The 20,413-nt window shown below is 35.5% G+C and overlaps 1 protein-coding gene across 1 annotated transcript; it reads left to right on the forward strand.

The window, feature by feature from the left end:
• The first annotated feature begins 203 nt into the window (after window positions 1-203).
• On the forward strand, window positions 204-1,314 carry LOC131044989 (uncharacterized). Its single transcript, XM_057978489.1, has 5 exons — window positions 204-310; window positions 471-546; window positions 842-910; window positions 1,019-1,122; window positions 1,227-1,314. Exons 1-5 carry the CDS (start codon window positions 204-206, stop codon window positions 1,312-1,314), a joined length of 444 nt encoding a protein of 147 aa, XP_057834472.1.
• Window positions 1,315-20,413: the final 19,099 nt, after the last annotated feature.

Below are 20,413 nucleotides of genomic sequence, written 5' to 3' on the forward strand. Positions count from 1 at the left end.
CCACTCAATGACAAAACAACGACGGGAATTCCAGAGCGTTTTGACAGGACTCCTAGCTCTCTACGTGAAGATAACACTATTCACGGTGGTAACGATGGATATTATATAAACAGCAATACAATCAAAATGATACACAGAGCTACAAGGGATTTCAAGCATTGGCTTTAATAATTAAAGCTGCAGCTAACCTTATAGGCTTAACTATGGATATGATGCTTCCTCCTGCATTTGGATTGGTAACTTTGGTGGTTGTGGCATATTGCATGCTCAATGTGTGGATGGCCATGCAGGTTGGAATGGCTAGAAAAAGGTTAGTATTTACTACCATGGTACCTCTGAACTTTTACAAGATTCACAGTATAATGACAACAAGACTATTTGAAGAGAATATTCAAATTACAAGAATCACAGTATAATTATAACAACACTCTTTGGAGAATATTCAAATTGATTGTGTTATTTTGTTGCAGATACAATGTTCCATATCCAGCCATGTATGCAGATGAAAATGAGAACAAGGATGGCAAATTATTCAATTGTGTACAGGTTAGTCATTGGTTTGTGTTTTTTGTTTTTCAGTTGGAGGGTTTCAAATCAAATTCATAGAATCTGTTTGGCTATCTCTTATGGGTGTATGAGTCCTAGGCTGAAACATCTTAAGAGTCAAAGAATGAGAGGTATCCATTCTATCAAATTCGTCCAAGACATGGTCCTGGTCTCATCCTTTATGATATCAGGATTTCGCACTGGACAAGACTTGATCTCTAGAGAACCCATTCAGAATTTTTTAACTTCACCAACAATATATTGACAAAATTATCTAACAATATTGTATTAACAGAGAGGTCATCAGAACTCCTTGGAGGTCATGCCCATGTTTTTTGTGCTTCTCACATTTGGAGGTTTGCAGGTATCAAATATAACTGGAATCTTTTCCCTGTCTTCTATTTATATGATAGCCTTTTAGGTTCTAATTGACATTGCTGCTTGAATTAACATGGCGATTATGGTATCACAGCACCCAATAGCAGCGACTGTTTTGGGTGTCATATATTGTATGGCAAGGTTTCTGTATTTCACAGGCTATTCAACTGGTGATCCAAAGAGGAGACTCACATATGGGTACTCATTTGTTTATTCCATCCTTAGGATTTTTAAATCTTTCTATATAATTTATGCAGTTTACAGATTTAAAATCAAATCTAACATTTGCTGAGTGTATGTAGGAGATTCAACTTTTTGGCATTGGTGGGACTGTTGGGATGCTCTGCTTCTTTCGGAGTGCGTCAACTCTTGAGTGGTCCTTTGATTTAGGTGTGCTGTGTTTTTGTAAGGGGGTCTCTTGATCAAAATCTGGCATTCTGGTCTGGTTAGGCCGGGTCCCACAAAGGATTCTCTTAAGACTTTTCATTGTTAAAGTTTAGGTGCTGAGTTTTCTGCAAATAGGGTTTCTTCATCAAATCTGAGGTTCTCTTTTGCCTAGATGGAACCCCAAAACTGTTTCTCTTAAGATTTTTCATTGTCTGTTTCTCTTTAGATTTTTCATTGTTGAAGTTTGTACTTATTGTGGCATGGGAGTTTGTATTTGCTGATATAATCATGGATTCATGGCATTACATATCTGATAAAATCATGCCTATCTCAAGTTTTATGCAAACTGATCGTCTTCTATTAATTTTGATATAGCAGAAGTATATGAACTTTTATTCTCTAGCATCACATATTGCTTGAATATAGCTCAAATATAAGGAATCCGGAAAGCTAGTGAATTTGATGCTTGTCAGTCAAACTGTCGATTGCCAAACTAAGAAATTAATTGCATCCTATATCATTATTCACGCACCAGATAAGGATCAGCATTTGATTGTACAGTGCCAAAGCTAGAAAACACTTTTATAGATGTGTTTAATTGATTCACCTTGCATCACAAAATTTGATGCAGAGGGACGTGACAGGAATTTTCACATTTTAATTACTTTTTTACTTCAAAAATCATCCATCTTTTGAAATATCACCAAAAGGCAAGGAATCGTCCTACACGAAAGGAAAGCAAAGGAAAGTCCAAATCTAATAGAAGTCAGGTGGTTAGTTCGAAGAGAAAGAGTAGTTTTGGCCTCATGAGCCTTGAGGACAATCTCCTAATCAGACAAAAGTCAGATAGGTTCATCCATATGCGACGTTTAATAAACTATGAAATGTGTAATTTCCAGCTCATGAATAAATAATAGATTGATGTTATTTCTGCATAAGCTATCATATGTGCTTATTTGTGTATGATAGAAAGAGATTATATGTATCCGTTGTGCTTGCAACCATATGTGCCAGATTGAGTTTGTAGTGTGACTCTACTTGTAGTAATAGGAAGGGGAAGTTTTATCATTCTATAAGATTTTTCTATCAAGGTAGCTTTTTGAAATTAATGAAAATAAGAGAAAGCATAAATAAATAAGAAGGTTGAAATGACAAAATAATGCATTTATTAGTTAAAGGATGTATTATGGAAATGGAAAAGAGAAACGAAAAAAAAAAAAAAAAGATTAGAATAGATTGTTCATATGAAATTTAATACTAGTCAATATTTTTGTATGAAAATTTTAGTATTTATGATTATTTTTTTGAATAATTTAATTATTTTACCATTAACAATAACAACCTAAAAATTTAGAGCTAGATAAATAAGATACTTAGGATGAGAAACCAAATTACTATTCATGAAGTTGTGAGTGCTTCCTATGTCTATAAACTATAATGCTCCTTTTTTAAGAAATTAGCTACCTTGAGGGTTTGTTGAGTGCTAATTCCAAAAAGTGTATGGAAAGAAATAATTAGTTATTTTTTTTATTAAGGATCAAACAGGTTTTGAGGAAACCTGAAACCCCTTACAAGTGGATTTTACAAGATCTAGAATCCAAAAATAAAACGCTACACAGAGAAATATCAAAGACAAACATCAGCCATCCAACAACTAACCATTTGCCAATTACTATAAACTAAGCACCAAAGTACTAGTTGAACCACACAAAATGCTAAAGCCAACAAGCGAGAGAGCTTAGAAAACATAGACAGAGGGTTTTGCAAGACTCATAACTTGAAACATAAAAAGGCTTCCACAACCTTTGAAATAATATCAGCAACTTCTCCTCCCAAGCATCCAAGACCAAGAAAAAGAGCAGCAATAGATTTTTTTGATAGCACCCCAAACCATGTCCAAGGATTTTAAGATGGTTCCCATAATCGTAAGGAAAATAGCTACATAAGCCTCTTTATATAAAGTCCCTTCCTCACCTGAATTTCTCAGATCTGCCTCTATAGAAGATGTCTTCACCTCAATAAAAGAAGCCCCCACCTCAATAGGGTTAGCAAAGGAAGAAACCATCAGAAGAATAACATTCATGACTCTAATGCAACCAACCACCAAAAATAGGGCAGCAAAAGCCCCCTCAAAACAAATTCCAACAACACCCACAATGCCACCCTCCACCTCAATAGAAGACCCATCTACCTTAATAGGATCAGTAAGAGGATATAGAATAAGCCAAGAAAACCAAATCCTAGCCATCCCCACCTCAAAAGGAGAAAAAAGGAGGATAACTGAGAAAAAAGAAATAGCAACCCATATAAGGAAGCTAGAAATAAGAAATTGTAGAGCTCCAACAAACCACACAGGGTCGGCCATCATCTAAAAACCAAAAAAAAAATCTTAACCAAAAATAGATAGACACAACAAAAAGGGCTCCATAAGGAGTGAAAGCCAAAAACTCAACCATGGGGGAAACCACAATAGCCCCACCATGAACAACAAAAGAGGGTATGAGAAGAAAAGCATAACAAAAACACATATCCCACAAAATAAATAGGGGGCAAGCCCCAAGAGAGATAGATAAAGCCTCATCCAAACAAAAAAGGGGCCAAACCCTATTAAATTCACCATCAAAAGAGTAGAGAGGAGAACCCATGTTGAAAGAACCCTGTAACACCAATAGCCAAGGGAACAAAGCAAAGAAAACCCCAAAATGGGATCTTAAGCATCCACAATCCTTTGCCAAAAGAGCAACACCCACCTCTAGAATGGCCAAACACACCGCCAAAGAAAAAAAAAGTTGATGGAGAGGAAAACCCACAAATTAGGTAATTTGATAGAATAAAATCCTCTACAACCCAAAAACATAACACCACGAGTGGCCACCAATGCTTATCCAACCATGACTGAGGAGATCCTAGAAATAAGAAGAAACACCACCAAAGAAAAAAAAGGTTGATGGAGAGGAAAACCCACAAACCAGGTAATTTGATAGAACAAAATCCTCTACAACCCAAAAACATAACACCACGAGTGGCCACCAACCCTTATCCAACCATGACTGAGGAGATTCTAGAAACAAGAAGAACACCACCTCCCTGCACTCCCATGAGGTCACCCCCCTCCGCAAAAGAAACACCACCAACCTTCACAATGATGGAGGCAAGAGAAGCAACAAAACCATGATCTCTTTCCATATCAACAACAACCACATGAGGAGAGCATAGAGAAGTAGCCAAAGAGAAGTCCACCAAGCTAGTGTTGGAATCAAGGATCACTAAGAGGCGGGGGGGGGGGGGGGGTGAATCAGTGATCCACTGGTACACAAATCTTATGCTTTATTCTTAAACCACCGGAAGCATAAACAAGAAAATAAAATGCATAAATACAAATCAATCAACCATAAGATCATAACAACAAGATTTTTATGTGGAGACCCAAATGGGAAAAACCATGGTGGGATTTGAACCAACAATATTATTCCACTATGGTCAGTAGTAAAACAATATTACAAAATGGGAATGCACATGCATGCAGGCACACTTCCTAGAGCGCACTGCTCAAATACAATAAGGGATACAACCCCAGAAGGCACACTGCCTTACAAAACATATACAAAGATGAATTACATGGAATGAACTCTAAAATAGCATCAATCTATGTTTGGATAAGTTTGGGTTAAGTGCAGATGATCCGCTATCTTCAAACCATTTTTCTACTATGCTCTACTCTATTCTGCTCACTGGATCAACCAAGATCAAAAGTGCACAAGTGAAACTGCATTTAATCAACACAATATAGAACACCTCATCTATTACACACCAAATTTTTTTATCCAAACTAATCTTATATATCCGCACACACCAAAAATAATCTTTTACAAGTCAGCTTCCAAATATATGAAAATATGTAACGTGTCACTACAAGTCGGCTTGAACCCAAATCAAAACTTAGCACTAGATAAAAAACATATGAACACATGCTTCTTATCAGTCCCACATCACTTCTAAACACATTTACCAATCACTGGAATGCATCTGGACCAAAACTGCTTTGACCAATCCTGAAATATTGGTGAACTCACTTCCAGTTAACACCTGCTTCCAGTTAAGAATAATTATGGCTACCAGATCAAATCTTCATGAAGAGGTTCCATCAATGACAACCTTAAATCAATAATCAAGCTTCATAATGCACTGGATGAGTTTCAATTGCCAACAATCTCCCTCTTTGGCATTGATGGTAACACTCATAAAAAATGGCTAAGTGTTGAAATATGTACATACACCATATCAAAATTCTAAGGCTCCCCCTTAGACAAAAAACCCAAAAACTGCATCAGGATTCCGTACACTCCATTCTCACTCAACTGTGCATTTTTCACCTTAACTCTCCCCCTTTGACATCAATTATAAAGATGGGGTGTTGTCCATAATTTATATACAAAGATACCTATCGAAGACTTTACAAATACTTGAAGATGTTAGCAAAAATGGTCTTTAAAAATCCTAGGCGAGTGTCCCTCCCACTCTTCAAGTTATCCAAAACTGTAATGAATGCACTAAATACAGTTGCATGAATCTATACTTCCTTCAGATCAAATGACACAAGTTGAGCCATTACCTTCATACAGTCTACCTTATTGCTTAACATGGTGTCCAACCAGGGGGAAATTAAGTTCCGGAGTTCGCCAACTCTCCACAAAATCCCATCCTTTTCCGCATTAAGGCTTGAGATTTGATCAGTTAGAGCCATTACCCGTCCTTCAATGCTGCTGGTAAGAGCTGTTTTTGAGTCAAAAGATTGTGAAATGCTAGCTAGCTTACCTTGACATATACTTATTTGCTTTTCTATGTCAGTAGTGAACTTTGGCAGAACTAGACAAGACATATATTTTATTACCTTCTATCAAAGCCTCAAAGATAGTTTGCAAACCTTGATTCAATCTAACTCGGTCATCCTCAATCATCTTCTAGAAGGTTTGCATTCTAACCTCTTTGAATCTATCCAAATTTCTCTTTGTAGCGGACTTTTCGAATGACTCAAAATTTGTATTTACATTGTTAACTAATTGAAATAGTTTACCGGAGGGGTTAGCACTTGGATCTAGATTTACTTCCGGTACAACTTTTTGCAAAACTTCAACAATTATTTGAATAAGCTCTATGTCCTCACTCTCTGACTTAACTAGGTCCTGAGTGGCTTGGACCTAAACTGCTGCTGCTAGTATTAGCTTCTCCATGGGAGACATCTTCCCAATATCTAACGGCCCATCAAAATTTATTGATATCAGGGGTAGGGTCTTACCCTAAGGAATGCCAATTGCCAGAGCATCAACAACTTGCTTACCCTTGTCTACCTCAATTGTCTTCTCATGCACTAAAGCCTGCACAAATTCTCCTTTTTCTCTCTCTATTGCACCGGTGTTTCAACTTGGTACAACTTCGACCATTGGAACCTCATCAACTATATCAACAATTTCAGCTACCGGAGGATTCTGACTTATACCTACATCAAGAGATTGGTCTTCCAGATGTTCCTCAGTCTGAGTTTCATCCTTCTGATCACTAGAGACACCTTCCCGAGCTACCAGATGAGAGGTCTAATATTTTTTAGCACCATTATTGTACAAAGGGTTACACATGATGATCTTTTTCCAGATATTCTCTTTTTCCTTTCTTACCTCTTCGACATGGCCAATCATCAACCTATTTACCCTATTTTGGCTCCTGAATTCTTTCTTATTAGCTTCCTCAATGAGCCTATGAGCCTCACCTTGGGTAATATAGGTGCAAACATTGATCAACTCTCTCTCTCCTTCATTTCTTTATCTGCCTTTTGAGTTGTCAATCTCCTTGCATCAATGATATTTTACGGGACTTTTGGGATATTGTGCTCAAGCTCAATCAGAGATTTACTGAAGTTGTGCAAATGCAAAACAACAACATCCTCAACCTTCCTTTGCTCATCCTTATTCAAATTTTCATAATATGCACTAATATTTTTTAAATTTCCATCAACAACTATCTGATCAACTAATTATCTTGTTTCTAGAGGAGGAACAACAATATATGTACCATTTAATTTTCAAGATTCAATAGCATCATCAAGATCTGACCTCACCTTCCTCCCTCTCTTAGGCCTGTCGTTTGGTTTTAGTTCATATTTGGCCTTCTTACTTGGTTTGGCACTACTGGATTGTGGTTTCCTAACCACTCTTACAAATTCTCCCTTTGCCTTGGCCTTGACTGCTTCTTCTTCTCACTTAGTGTCAGAAGCAATTGGAGATACTATGACATATGTCCTCTTAGGCTTTTCCTTTTGTTTCGGGACAACTTTTCTAGAGGGACTCAGACCTTCTGATTGCATAATAGAAACAGGGGCAGACTTGGTCTCCTTTGGTTTAGCTTTGGAGGATACCAGTTCACTCTTAGGCTTCTTGGTTTCCTCTTTAGCCTCCATCTTTGCATGTTTCTCCCTAGCCTAATTCACCTCCTCTAGGGTGAATCCTATCTGCACTGCCACTTCCTCTACCATCCTAGAGGCTTTCCTCTTCATTGAAGGTGCAGTAAATTTTTTACGAAGCTCCACATCATTTTCTCTGAAAGTGTCGAATCTAGGTTCCTTAGGATCCACTAGTTTACTCAAGAGGTGTTGAGCATATACCTCAAGAGTCTGACCATCCACCTCACATCCCATTGGCAAGATCCAAACTATCCTTGGATCAATGGCTTCCATATGACATTCATCTTTGTCCACAATGAAGCAAATAGTATTTTCATACTTCTCAACTATCTCCTTGGGGATTCTTGCTCTTTCCTTCATCCAACTTTGAAATATCTTAAAGAAACTCCATAGGGTTGCTGTCTGATCTTCGTTGTTACCCAAACTCTATAGACCTTGTTTAATTTGCATTGCCACTGGAATATCAAAAGCCCATTGTACTCTTCCTGTATTGAGAATTTGGTTCATGAAGTACACAGCCAAACACACAATAAGAGAACCAAATTTGAACAGATTTTTCTTGTTAGATTTGATCTTCTTCAAGTTTCTCAAGAGTTCTTCAAGAAGAACTAAACAGAGATCATACTTATTGTCTTCTTTCAGTATTTAATATGTGACATATATGGTTGTTCCAGAGACAAAATTTAGTCTTCTTGACTGATAGACCTTGTATCCAACAATCACGGATGTGAATCTCACATCATGTTTCAAGATGGCGTCTATAGTCATAGACTAGTTGCCAAACTGCGCACTAGTTACCTTTGTCACGGTTGTGTTTGAAACTTTTCTCAGATTCAACTTTTCACCGGTTTGAGGTAAATAGGTCACAACACAAATGGATTCCTTTGTAATTTTATACGGTTTATCAAGCCATAATAATTCATCATGCATGCAACTGAGAACATACCTTATCCATTCAGCTTCTTCGAACACCGGGAAGTGCACAAGTTGTGTGAAACCCTTTCTCTCCAATTCTGCATATTCAGGTTTAGGATTCCCATCCTTGTTTCTAATATGCCTATTGTATAGTGCAAGGATTGCTTCATTAGCGGTTTCCTCAATGTTGCAGTGAATGCACATTCAAACATCATTGACATGCAAGACACCTTATGGCACGAATGAGAATTCACCAATCAAGTCATCCTCCACAAATTTGAATGGATGTATTTTGAATTCAAGCCTTTCTCTTTATGAAACCTCTACTACTAGCAGACTATTAACAGAAGAATATGTCATTCTAAAAATTCTAGGGTTAAAAAGAGTTCTTCTATAAATACCTTTTGTTCTGACAAATGCACAAATTCTCTTGTCTGATTACTTCAAGCTCTTATAATTCCATGATAGTTGGTTCACCTTTCTCTCCTGCTCAAACTCTTCACTCGCAATGTGAGAAATGATTCACATTTCCCCTTTTTATCTTCACAAGCCCTAATTTTTAGTTGACATAAATGCATTGGAAAAGTTCAACCAGATGCCTTGTCCAACATCAATCGACTCATCGAATGATCTAGAGATCTGGATGATCAACTCCAAGCATCTACAATCTACCATGATTGATTATAGATTTCTCCAAGGGTGTTCTTCAAGATTTTACATGAAGATGCCACCCCCTAAGGCGAAATGCCTTAGTTACCTGATGAGGGCACTGCACCGGATTCAGGTATAGTGTCTTTATAGTCATATTTTCTCACCCACATCTTCCCATGCTTGTCTTTGATCTCCTCTACCTTTGCCTTTCCCTTTTCATCATCTTTGTTATGGTTTACCTGAGCATTCTTGCTTCTGCAGTTCTTTGCAGTATGACCATGCTTGTTGCATGTATGGCAAGTAACATTCCTTTGCATTGGTCTGAAGTTCATTCAATTTGGTCTCATCCTGCATTGGTTAGAGATATCTCCAGATATTCCACAAGCATAGCATCTCTTGTTTTGAAATTTATTCATTACTACTCTGCACATATTTGACTTGTGACCAAAATTATTGCATATGAAACACTGACTGGTAAAGGTAGGACTATTATTCATATTATTCATCATGTTGTTGTTGTTCATCATTCCATTATTCATCCTATTTCTGCATTGATTTTTCATATGACCGAATTTATTGCAAGTAAGCATCTACCATTAAATTTATGAGAATTAGGTTGTCTTATCGGAGGATTCTTTCTCTTCTTCTAATTAGATTTTGTATTGCTTTGTCCAAATCCGGAGGATTCACCTTTCTTAAATCCAATTCCTCACATGTCCTTTCCATGTCTTTGACTTTCCATCATCTCATCAAGCCTTGCTAAGCTAGTTTTGAATTTGTCTTTGTAATCATTAGCAGTACAAAGTTCTTCACTTAGGGAAATAATCGGTCTTTCAAGTTCTTGACCATTATTCCTTGACTGTGTCAACTCAAGCTTCAACTGATCATTCTCATAGGTAAGCCTTAAGCATTCATCAGATCTTCCCTTCAATTATTGTTCCATATTCTCTTCATTTTTCTTTCGATCCCTAATCTCTTTAGTTAGCCTCATCACAATGGATTGCATCTCATTCTTCGATGCAACATTCTCTCTCTCTCAAGCTTGTCACATTCATTAGCTTTACCCTAATTTTCCATGATTTGATCTTCTTTCTCCTTCAACTTATCCATCAATTATTTCCTTTTGTCTCTTGAAGTGTTCACTTGATCCTTCAAGTCATTAATGAAATCATCAACATTCAAGTTTCTCTTCAAAGAACTGATCTCATTTCTTGCTGCATCAAGATCCTCAAGTGCCACACGGAGCTGTCTCTAAAAATCGGAATCCATTGATTCAATCTCCTAGACCTTCCTCAAGCAATTAAGCTTCCTCAGAGGAACTAGGTTCTGATACCAATTGTTGGAATCAAGGATCACTGAGAGGGGGGGTGAATCAGTGATCTATCGGCACACAAATCTTTTGCTTTATTCTTAAACCACCAGAAGCATAAACATGAAACTGAAATGCATAAACACAAAGTAATCAACCACAAGATCATAACACCAATATTTTTACGTGGAAACCAAAATGGGAAAAACCACGGTGAGATTTGAACCCGCAATATTATTCCACTATGGCCAGTAGTAAAACAATTGTATAAAATGGGAATGCACATGCATTCAGGAACACTGCCTAGAGTGCACTGCTCAAATACAATAGAGGCTACAACCCCGAAAGGCTCACTGCCTTATAAAACATATACAGAGATGAATTATAGTGAATTAACTATAAAATAGCATCAATCTATGCTTGGATGAGTTTCGGTTAAGAGCAGATGATCCACTGTCTTCAAACTATTTTTCTGCTCTGCTCTGCTCTACTCTGTTCTACTCACTGAATCAACCAAGATCGAAAGTGCACAAGTGAAATTGTTCTTAATTGACACAAAATAGATCACCTCATCTATTACACACCAAAAAAAATTATCCAAACTGATCTTATATATCCGCACACACCAAAAACAATCTTTTACAAGTTGGCTTCCAAAGATATGAAAATATGTAACGTGTCACTACAAGTCGGCTTAAATCCAAATCAAAACTTAGCACCGGATCAAAAACTTATGAACACATGCTTCTTATAGGTCCTACATTACTTCTAAACACATTTACCAATCATCGAAATCATCAAAATGCATCCAGACCAAAACTACTCTGACCAATCCTGAAATACCGGTTAACTGGCTACTAGGTAACACCTGCTTTTGGTTAAGAAAAATTATGGCTACTAGATCAAATCTCCATGAAGAGTTACATCAATGACAAACCTAAATCAATAATCAAGCTTCAGAATGCACCGTATGAGTGTCAGTTGCCAATAGCTAAGACCATCCAAAGTAGCCATCAACCCCAACCACACTACAACCACATCCCTTGCACACCCCAACAACATACTACATGGAGGGGAGAGCACAAAACCCACAAACGATAGGCCCAAAACACCTTTGGAAGAAAATTTGTCACCTACATCTTCATTTGATCCTCCATCATCCTCCTTTGAGCCACCTGTAACATCCCAGGTCAAAACCTTAGCTGCTCCACCCACTCCTCTATTCCCCATCTTCCCTTATAGAGGTTCTTTTTAATTGGTTTGTTATCTCTCAAATCCTTATCTAATAAACTTATTTTTTATCTTCTTCTTCTTCTTCTTCTTCTTCTTCTCTTATACCTTCCATGTAAAAAAGCTTTTTTTCAACACACACATGTATCCTCAATTGTATTTTCTATCATGGTTAAAGTGCAACCCTTTACTCTTTTTTTCTTCAATTTTTTTGAGCTATCAATCCAATATATTTAGGGATCACTTGGGTAGGGAGATCCTCTCTTATTCTTATGAATCTCTCTACCTTCCATTTGCCAATATTTTCCTTCTACTTGTCCTAAACCATAATTCTCAATTGGGATATAAAACTTGGACTGAACATGCATGAATGGTCCTTTAGACCCCTAATTGTTGTTCATTCATTATTTTTTGTACAATGTGTTTGACTCTTAAATACAAGGTCTATAATTATTGAGTAAGGTCCTTGAATATACTTGCATATACTTTTAAGTAGCTATCCATAAAAGTATTGTCATCATGTGTCATCATTTCCTCTTGTAAAATCAACCATGTGACAATGCATTCATTCTTTTCCTTCTCATCACATAGCCAATGATGCCAAATAAATTGATCTAGCATCAAATTTAACAATGTCATTGCAATTTTTTGTTGTCATGGAAAATAATGAAGATCAAAGCTCTAACCAATTTGGCAAAGTGAATTCAGTAGATCCTTCACATCAAACTCACACATATCCATATTTGGCATGAAGCTCCTATATATAAATATAGAATTATTTGGGTGATGATATTTATTTATATTAGTGTCCAACCAAGAAGCTTTGTTTCCTTTAGAAAATAAATGTGCATCCTAATGTTGTATCCCAATAGGTCTATGGTTTGAGGCTTCGTGTCTCATTAAGCTCTTAAGGGAAGATAATTGTAAATTATTATTGTATCGATATTATCTTTCTTGGAAATACTTGGGAGAATGAAGAACAGATTGGTTTTAGGGTTGTCTCCTATTTCCAAGAAATGTACAAGGATTTGATGTGTGTTATAGATCAAGGGAATGAGCTATTTGAGATCATCCCTAATGTTCTTTCTAAGAAGGATAGAAACAACATGAAGAATACTATCTCAGATTATGAGATTAAAATGCAATCTTCTCCTTTAATGCTTATAAGGCCCTCGGGCTAGATGAGTTCCCTCCAACCTTCTTCCAGGAGTATTAGAACATTATCAAGAATGATGTGGTGGTGGCTATCGAAGATTTCTTAAAAAAAGGTAAGTTCCTAGAGTAGAAAAATACTAACTTTATTTCCCTAATCCCTAAAAAGGAATAGGTGGATAACTTTACGGATTTCAAACCTATTAGTTTGTGTAAATTTTTTTATAAGATTATTTATAAAGTGATTTTTGACCACCTCAAGCTTATTCTACCAAGACTCATCTCCACTAATCAAAATGTATTTATTTAAGGGAGGAATATACTTTATGATGTTTTTATTACCCATGAAATTCTACATTCTATGGAGAATAACAAGAAAACTAGGATGGTTCTCAAACTTGACAATTCTAAAGAATATGATTGCATATCTTGGAGATTTTTTTCACAACTCTCAAGAAGTTTGGATTTCAAAATAACATCATCCAACTAATCAAAGAATGTGTCATACATCGAGATTATTAGTTTTTATTAATGGAGTAGTTAAAGGTATTTTCAATAGTGAAGGGGTTTGAGCCAGAGGGACCCCTTATCCCCATACTTATTCATCTTAGCTAATAAGGTGTTGGAGAGAAATAAATTAATAGACTCATCATCCAAAATAAGCTTAAAGGGGTACACCCTACTTCCTCCCTCTTGCTTCTCATCAATAATTTGTGGATGATACTATTTTCTTTGGTATCTCCTCTATTCTTGAATCTACACAATGGATGATAATCTTTAATAGCTATGTGAGAATCTCAAGACAAGACATCAATTATAATAAAAGCATACTATATTTTCTTCAACACTGAAGAGAGACTCCAAGATAAATTCATTAAGATACTGGAATATCAAAAGGATTCTCTCCCAATGACCTACTTGGGACTTTCTCTAGCCACCAACAAGCTATCAAACAACTATTGGTTTGAAATCATGGAAAGGAAAGTTTCTTATCCAAGTTAGAAAGTTTTAGCTATTGAAAGCCACTATCCAAAATATCTTTGTGTTTTACATGTTCATGTTCAAAATTCTAACCTTTATCAAGCTAATAAGATTGAATAGATACAAAAAAAAATCTTTCAAGGATCAGGGTTGAAGAGAAGAAGAGGTTGGCCATCGCCAAATGGGATATTGTTTGTAAACATAAAACTATGAGTATAGGACTACAAAGAATTCAGCCCTTCAATAAATCCCTTATTACAAAATAGGTTGGATCCTTATCTCTTTAGACAATGACTAGATCAAGATTGTGAAAGCTAAATATACCATGGAAAAAAACTTATTATGTTCTTCCCCTCTTAAAGGGTTGGAGATCTAAAATAACATTCTCAATTCCAAGAAGATTTTAAAACAAGGCTTGATATGGAGAGTGGGTATTATGGGCTTACTATAAACTTCTAGGAGGATACTTTGGTTGCTAACTCTATTCAATACTCCTTCCCTTCATTTAGAGATCTTATTAAACCCCTTACTTGACACTTTGGGGTCAAATTATTTGATTGTGTTAATTCGAGGTAAGGAAGACCTAAATGGAAGACTTTACCTTATCATGTTCTTCCAAGATAGGAAATAAGAGATCTATTTCTAGAAGTTAAAGTAGATTGTCTACTTTTTTACCTCTAAACAAGGGATGAGATTATATGGTCCCCTAATTCGGAAGGCAACTTTTTATTTTCCTCAGCCTACTCTATGGGAGAACATAATATCAAGAATTTAGGGACTTTAACTAGAGAGTGATTGTTAGATTTGTGTGAATATTGTCATTGATGTCAAACCCGGTGATCTGGTTAGGACAGGATGTGGCATAAGCAGTTTTGGTATTGCAGGTTGAGAAACTATGGAAGATAGGTATGAATGTGATATGAAGTAGTAAGGCACACATGATCTACTGAAGTCATTTCTGGAAGATCCTCAGCCTCAAAATTGTGTGTTGTGTTTATCTAGTTTTGGTATCAGTTATATCAATCATAACAGTTTTATCAGTTTTATTGGTTGCATAATTATTTATCTTGTAGTTGAGAGTTGTTGTACTTGGAGGTTGTGCTTATGGGTCCGAGTCTATGGGTCCGGTAGACCCTTGTTTTTGTTTTGGTTATTAAGGCGTACATTTTGGTAAATGGACTTTGTGAAGGAAGTGTGTACAAAATTGATGAAGGCCAACTTGTTTATCCTATTTTTGGTGAAGGCATGTTTTGGATAACGTGTTGATCCGAGCAACATATTATTGTGTAAAGAAGTATGAGAGTGATAGAGTTGTGGATAGTTGATTAGTTACAGTAAGAGAAGCATTTTATAGTGTGAGAAATATATGAGTGAAGGTGTGTACATAGTATTGTAGTAATCCTTTATCAAACCTATTGCAAGTAGTTGGTTAGCAGAGTACAGACACAATGGTGCAATGATCCATTATAGGACTTGTTGAAGTCAATTGTAGATAGTGGTATAGTGATCCCTTACCAGACCTAGTGTGATTTTTTGTGAGTTGTTATCTAAGCTTAATATGGAACTGACCTCATGAATTAGGAGAGGCAATTTTCCCTATTTCAATTATTTCTATTATAGTAAGCATTCTGGTAGGGAGTCACTTTGTAATCTGGTAGTGAGCCACCTCGTTTTGTAAAACACCATATAACTATTTATATTATCTTGAGATCTAGCACTCCTCGTGAGTTTTGCATTTGTGTTTTCCAGGTATAAAATCCGATGTTTAATTTGTGGTTGTGTTATTTGTTTATTCAACATTTTCTATTGCATGTTGATGAGATTAATTGTTAGGGTTAACGTATAAGTAAATTTTTTGAAAGTGTGGGAATACTGATTCACCCCCCCTCTCAATATTCCATTCCATTCAACCAATTGAACAATTGGTATCAGAGATTGGTCCCTTTCTTGAGAGCTTAACCGCTTGAGGGAGATCCTTGTTGCTTGAATCATGGCACTTATAAGTATGACCAAAGAATATCATCTAGATGAGGAATTGAAGACAACTCTTGAAGATTTGGAAAGTGTGGAATTTGAGAATGAAGAATTGAAAGAGCATGTGAAGGTAGCAAATGAATGTGTACAAAAGCTGAGAGAACAGATCTGGAAGTTCAAGTTGAGACATAAGGAAGTTAACAATCAGTTGAAGTAGATGAATGATACCTTTAAAGATATGATGATGAAAATCGAGGAGAAGAACAAGATAGAGGAAACCCTAAAAGAATCAATCAAGTTGAAGACCAAATAATGTGAGAAGATAGAACAAGAAGTGAAGAAGTTGAAGGTAGAAAGTAAGGTTCTTGATAGCAACAAACTTTTAGAAGATTTGATTAACAAGAAAAAATCTCATTTAGATAAGATTGGACTAGGATTTCAGACTGGTGAATGTTCAAATCAGAATGATAAAGACAAAGGCAAGGAATTCAAAGTTGAATTAGAAAAGAAACCTAAAGATGTAAGAAAAACCCATAATTAGAGATCTACCAAAGGAGACTACCAGTTCGTCAATCGAATGTGCAATGGTGTCCATCATTTAATGGTTATTGTTTTCAATGTAATTAATTTGGTCATAAGGTTGCAAACTATAGAAGCATTCAATATTACAATTGCAAGAGGCTGGTCATAAAACAAATTTCTGTAGAAATCATGCTATGAGTCAAAATCATAATCTGGTTGGAGAAAATAAGGTGAATAGTAAATTTCATGGATATTGTCATAAATGTAATGGTTATGGTCACAAAACTAATCAGTCCATATCTAGAACACATTCAGCAAATTTAGTACAAAGGAACACCAATTGTTACAAGTGAAAGCAATCTAGACATTATGCTAATTAATGCAGAAATGAAGGTGGTAAGAAGAAGTCGACATAGAATAATGAGGTGAATTCTAGAATGAAGTGAATAATGAGAGAAAGTCTGGTTTACTATAATTCGATGTAGGCACCTCTTCCTCCATAAACTAAGCTTATTGCTTCAGCTTAGGGGGAGTTTCCAAAGGAAATATTTTGGCCCCCTCTTCTGAATTGGTTCATGTCATTGGTTCGTCATGACCATGTTAGAGATGCTATCCTGATGTTCAAGGTTTTTTGTTGACATCATCGATAAGACACTTTTTGGTGGTGAAACCCTAGAAGAAATTGGTAAGTTAAATTTGTAAATTTGAGATCATTTTCCTCATTATACAAAAAAGGATTGAAGAGCAGGAGTAATAATTAAGAGAGTGCAGAATAGAGAAGCAGATCAAGCATGGAATCAAAGATGATTGTCAAATAATCAAGCAACGAAACCTTTCAGTTGATGGAAGAGGTATGACTAGATGAATTTGACACATAGAAGATTATAAAAATGGGAAGGAGTTTAAGTGAAGCAGATGTGCAGAAGGTAAAAGAGTTAAGTCACAAAGGAATGGATTTATGGACTGATTTTTCCTGGTTCGACAATGGGGATGTAATCGGGTTAATTTTGAGTCACATACAAAATGAATGTATCGTGTTGGAAAAACCCTATCTGATCACGAAGAACATTATTCTAGCTGTTATTGGCTTGTGTGATATTGGGAGTGTATTGGTTAAGAAGATATTAAAAAAAAAGGAGGTTGAAACCCAAACCAGTGTAATAGGTGATTAGAGAGAATTTCTAATCGACAAAATTATCCTATTGTGAGGTATGTGTCATATGGTATATCCTATAAAATTTATTTTAGAAATAGGGAAGGTTCTACTTCGGTGATTGCAGTGTATGTTGCACACATGATTTCAATGGAAGATGATGTGTTGGATTTGTGTGAACTGTTAAAGAATAAATTGTTAGAGAATATCAAAATGACAAAAGATCAAGGTTATCCCTTTCAGTTTGGTTCGTTACTTGTGTGTTTGGTTATGTATTGTCTAAGATCCCTTTCGACTAAGGAGAATGTGATATGGGAATCTGGAGTCTCAATTGCTAGGCAAATATTTCAATATCTTAATGAATTGGATAAGAGAGAAGATGCATGCAATACTTATTTTAAATCATTTTTGGATATGTGGAGTATTGGTCCAAAATCCCTACTACCAGTGAATAGAGACAAAGTCAGGAGCCGAATTGAAAAAAATTATGTTAAAAGAGTCTAAATTGCCTTACAAAGAGTTTATGTGTAGATTTCAGAGTATGATATATCCACATATACCACATTGTCATGGTGCAAGATGACAAGCAAAACAGTTTCATATCTCAAAAACTTGCTTTCCTCTAGGTTGTATTCTTTCAATAGTAGACTTCTCTGAGAACTATACGTTCAGTCCTCACACAAATATTTAAAGTCAATACTATCATTCTGAGCAGGTTTTCATTTTTGTACAAGTTTTGTATAGACATGCAAAGTTTCAAGTGGATGGTGTAGAAGCTAGTGAAGATGAACACGTTATCATTAAAGAAGTTTATTTTTATATTAGTGATGATACTTGTCATGAAATGAGTTATGTAGCACATTGTTCTGAGAAGTTTTTTTGAAAATATCATACATCATCAGATAAATGCTTCACAACATTGGATTTGGTCTGATGGATGTGCTGGTAAGCAAAAAAACTGATTAAATTTCTTGTAGTCTTTTAATTATCTAGTATAATTAAGTTTTGTAAAATAATATAATAGATTTGATTGTAACTTCATAAGACAATTTAAATCTGTAGAAGCATTCAATTGGTTGTCACAACAACATGCTAAATGTGGTCTAAAGTTTTTGTGGAACTTTTTTTAGAGTGGACATGGAAAAGGAGAGCATGATGGAGCAGGATCCTATGTGAAGCATGCACTTCACCAATATGAACTTGAGGGTAACAACATACGAAATTCAAGTGAGATAGTAGAATGCTGCAAAAATTATTTTGGGGAACATGACATGACATACAACAAATGATATTTTTGGGAAGTTAAAGACATTGATCGATCCAATCCTTATAATTTCCAACCAATTAATTGCACTAGAAGTTTGTATCAAGTGATGAATATGGGACATACCGAACCTCTTGTGATTCAGGTTAGAGAAAAATCATGTTTTTGTATTGATTGCATTGAAAACAATGCAAATATTCAACAATGTCAGAACATTAGAAATGGATTTGTTACAAATAGGAGATGAAACAATTTGTCGCAATGCCTCCTTTTGAAGAAAGTGACATTGTAGATATTTACGATATTATATATTTAGTTGATTATGAACATGTTTCTGATTTAGTTATCCCAGGTACAGTTGCATTTTATTTAAATATCCTTATGCATTTTCATGTACTTTTTTAAAATTTTAATTAAATTTTAATTCTTTTTACATTCTACCATACACTTTATAATTTAATTGTTTGTAATTTGTCGTGTAAAGGTGATATTTTTGTTGTGCTTGTAGATCTTGACAATGTAGAAGGTGTTTACTATTACCTACTACGATGTACAAAACCAAAATGTAAATTATCAGAATCAGTGGAAGTATTCAAATCTCTTCCATAGAACTTGCACTGAAAGATCAATGTTCTCAATTTGTACAAATTTCTTCAAATCTCCATAGTCAACACATGTATATTTTATACATTGTACATTGTACTCATCTAAACCTTCTAATCTGTCACATAAAATAGACTTCACAAACTGTGTTGCATTTGTAGGGATCACTACATTTGGATTACTTTCTGCCATTGCCTTTTTATATGACTGGAGGTGTAGCTGAAATTCAACATGATTTCAACAAACAAAAATTTCACATACCTTATTGATACACACAAAACATGGGCATAATCCCTCAAACATTATTTGACATATCTTGACATCTGAAAATTCTTGTTTGAATGCTTCAAACAGTTTGCTCTGTGTTGTGTCTATAAACTGTTTTGGATGTGCAATTTTTGTACCATCTTCATCTCTAATCTGTATAGTGTCTCTTCTATTAGAAGAAACACAAGAGTGACTGGTCCAGTATTCAATAACAAGTCTTTTTACATTTTCAGCAATTCTATCTTTTCGAGGAACCCTTCAAATATTGACCCAATTCTTTTTTAAATTTTCATCCAACCTGTTTCTTTTCCTAATATATCTCTGCACAGTTCTTCTAGAGACATCCAATAACTAGGCAATTGCTTGAGTTTGTCTTCTCTGTGACAATTTCTTACTAGAAATCATAGTCATTAATGCTCTTCGTGCAACACTTAAATCAACAATTCAACTTGTGCTCTCGATACATTTAAGAGATTCTTGCAAATTTTCAACCACAGTTTGATTTACTGATCCCTCTAATGATTTTTTCTTATTATCAACACCCAACAACTCCAAAACGGGGGTCATTTCTTTTATCCTAAATAACTTTGCAAAAAATTGTGCTCTTCCAATTAGAGATTTATCTTA

Source organism: Cryptomeria japonica, chromosome 1 (assembly GCF_030272615.1).
Source record: "Cryptomeria japonica chromosome 1, Sugi_1.0, whole genome shotgun sequence".
Lineage (NCBI taxonomy): Eukaryota > Viridiplantae > Streptophyta > Pinopsida > Cupressales > Cupressaceae > Cryptomeria > Cryptomeria japonica.